Source organism: Penaeus monodon, chromosome 23 (genome assembly GCF_015228065.2).
Source record: "Penaeus monodon isolate SGIC_2016 chromosome 23, NSTDA_Pmon_1, whole genome shotgun sequence".
Classification (NCBI taxonomy): domain Eukaryota; kingdom Metazoa; phylum Arthropoda; class Malacostraca; order Decapoda; family Penaeidae; genus Penaeus; species Penaeus monodon.
In genome coordinates, this window is record NC_051408.1 from 44,121,126 (window position 1) to 44,121,444 (window position 319).

At 37.6% G+C, this 319-nt stretch overlaps 1 protein-coding gene across 1 annotated transcript in view; it reads left to right on the top strand.

The window, feature by feature from the left end:
- LOC119588326 (carbohydrate sulfotransferase 5-like) overlaps positions 1-319 on the top strand; it is a 14,031-nt gene that overhangs the window by 8,037 nt on the left and 5,675 nt on the right. Inside the window, exon 3 of the mRNA XM_037937016.1 lies at positions 65-139. Coding sequence (XP_037792944.1) covers positions 83-139 — 57 coding nt within the window. The 5' untranslated portion in view covers positions 65-82. The remainder of the gene's footprint in view (positions 1-64; positions 140-319) is intronic.

Here is a 319-nt window from a genome sequence, read left to right on the forward strand (position 1 = left end):
GCAAATGCGTATCTATCACAGCTTGGACACGGCTTGTAACTAACGATTATTTTATCTTTTGCAGATCTGAAATATATTAGATATGTCTCCTTTCTTCCATCAGTTCAAGACGATATTTGCCCTTCTTACTATTTGTATGGTAAGGAAAATATCCTTCCCTTTCTTGAATTAAGCTTCATGTTGTAAAGGGAAGCATGCAGTATGTATGTGTGCGTACTTTTTGTTTGTAGAAATATGTTTTATTGCTGTGTTCATATGCACGCACACGCGCGCGCGCGAAAGCACGAAAACTATACAGACAAACACTTAGATAACCGTT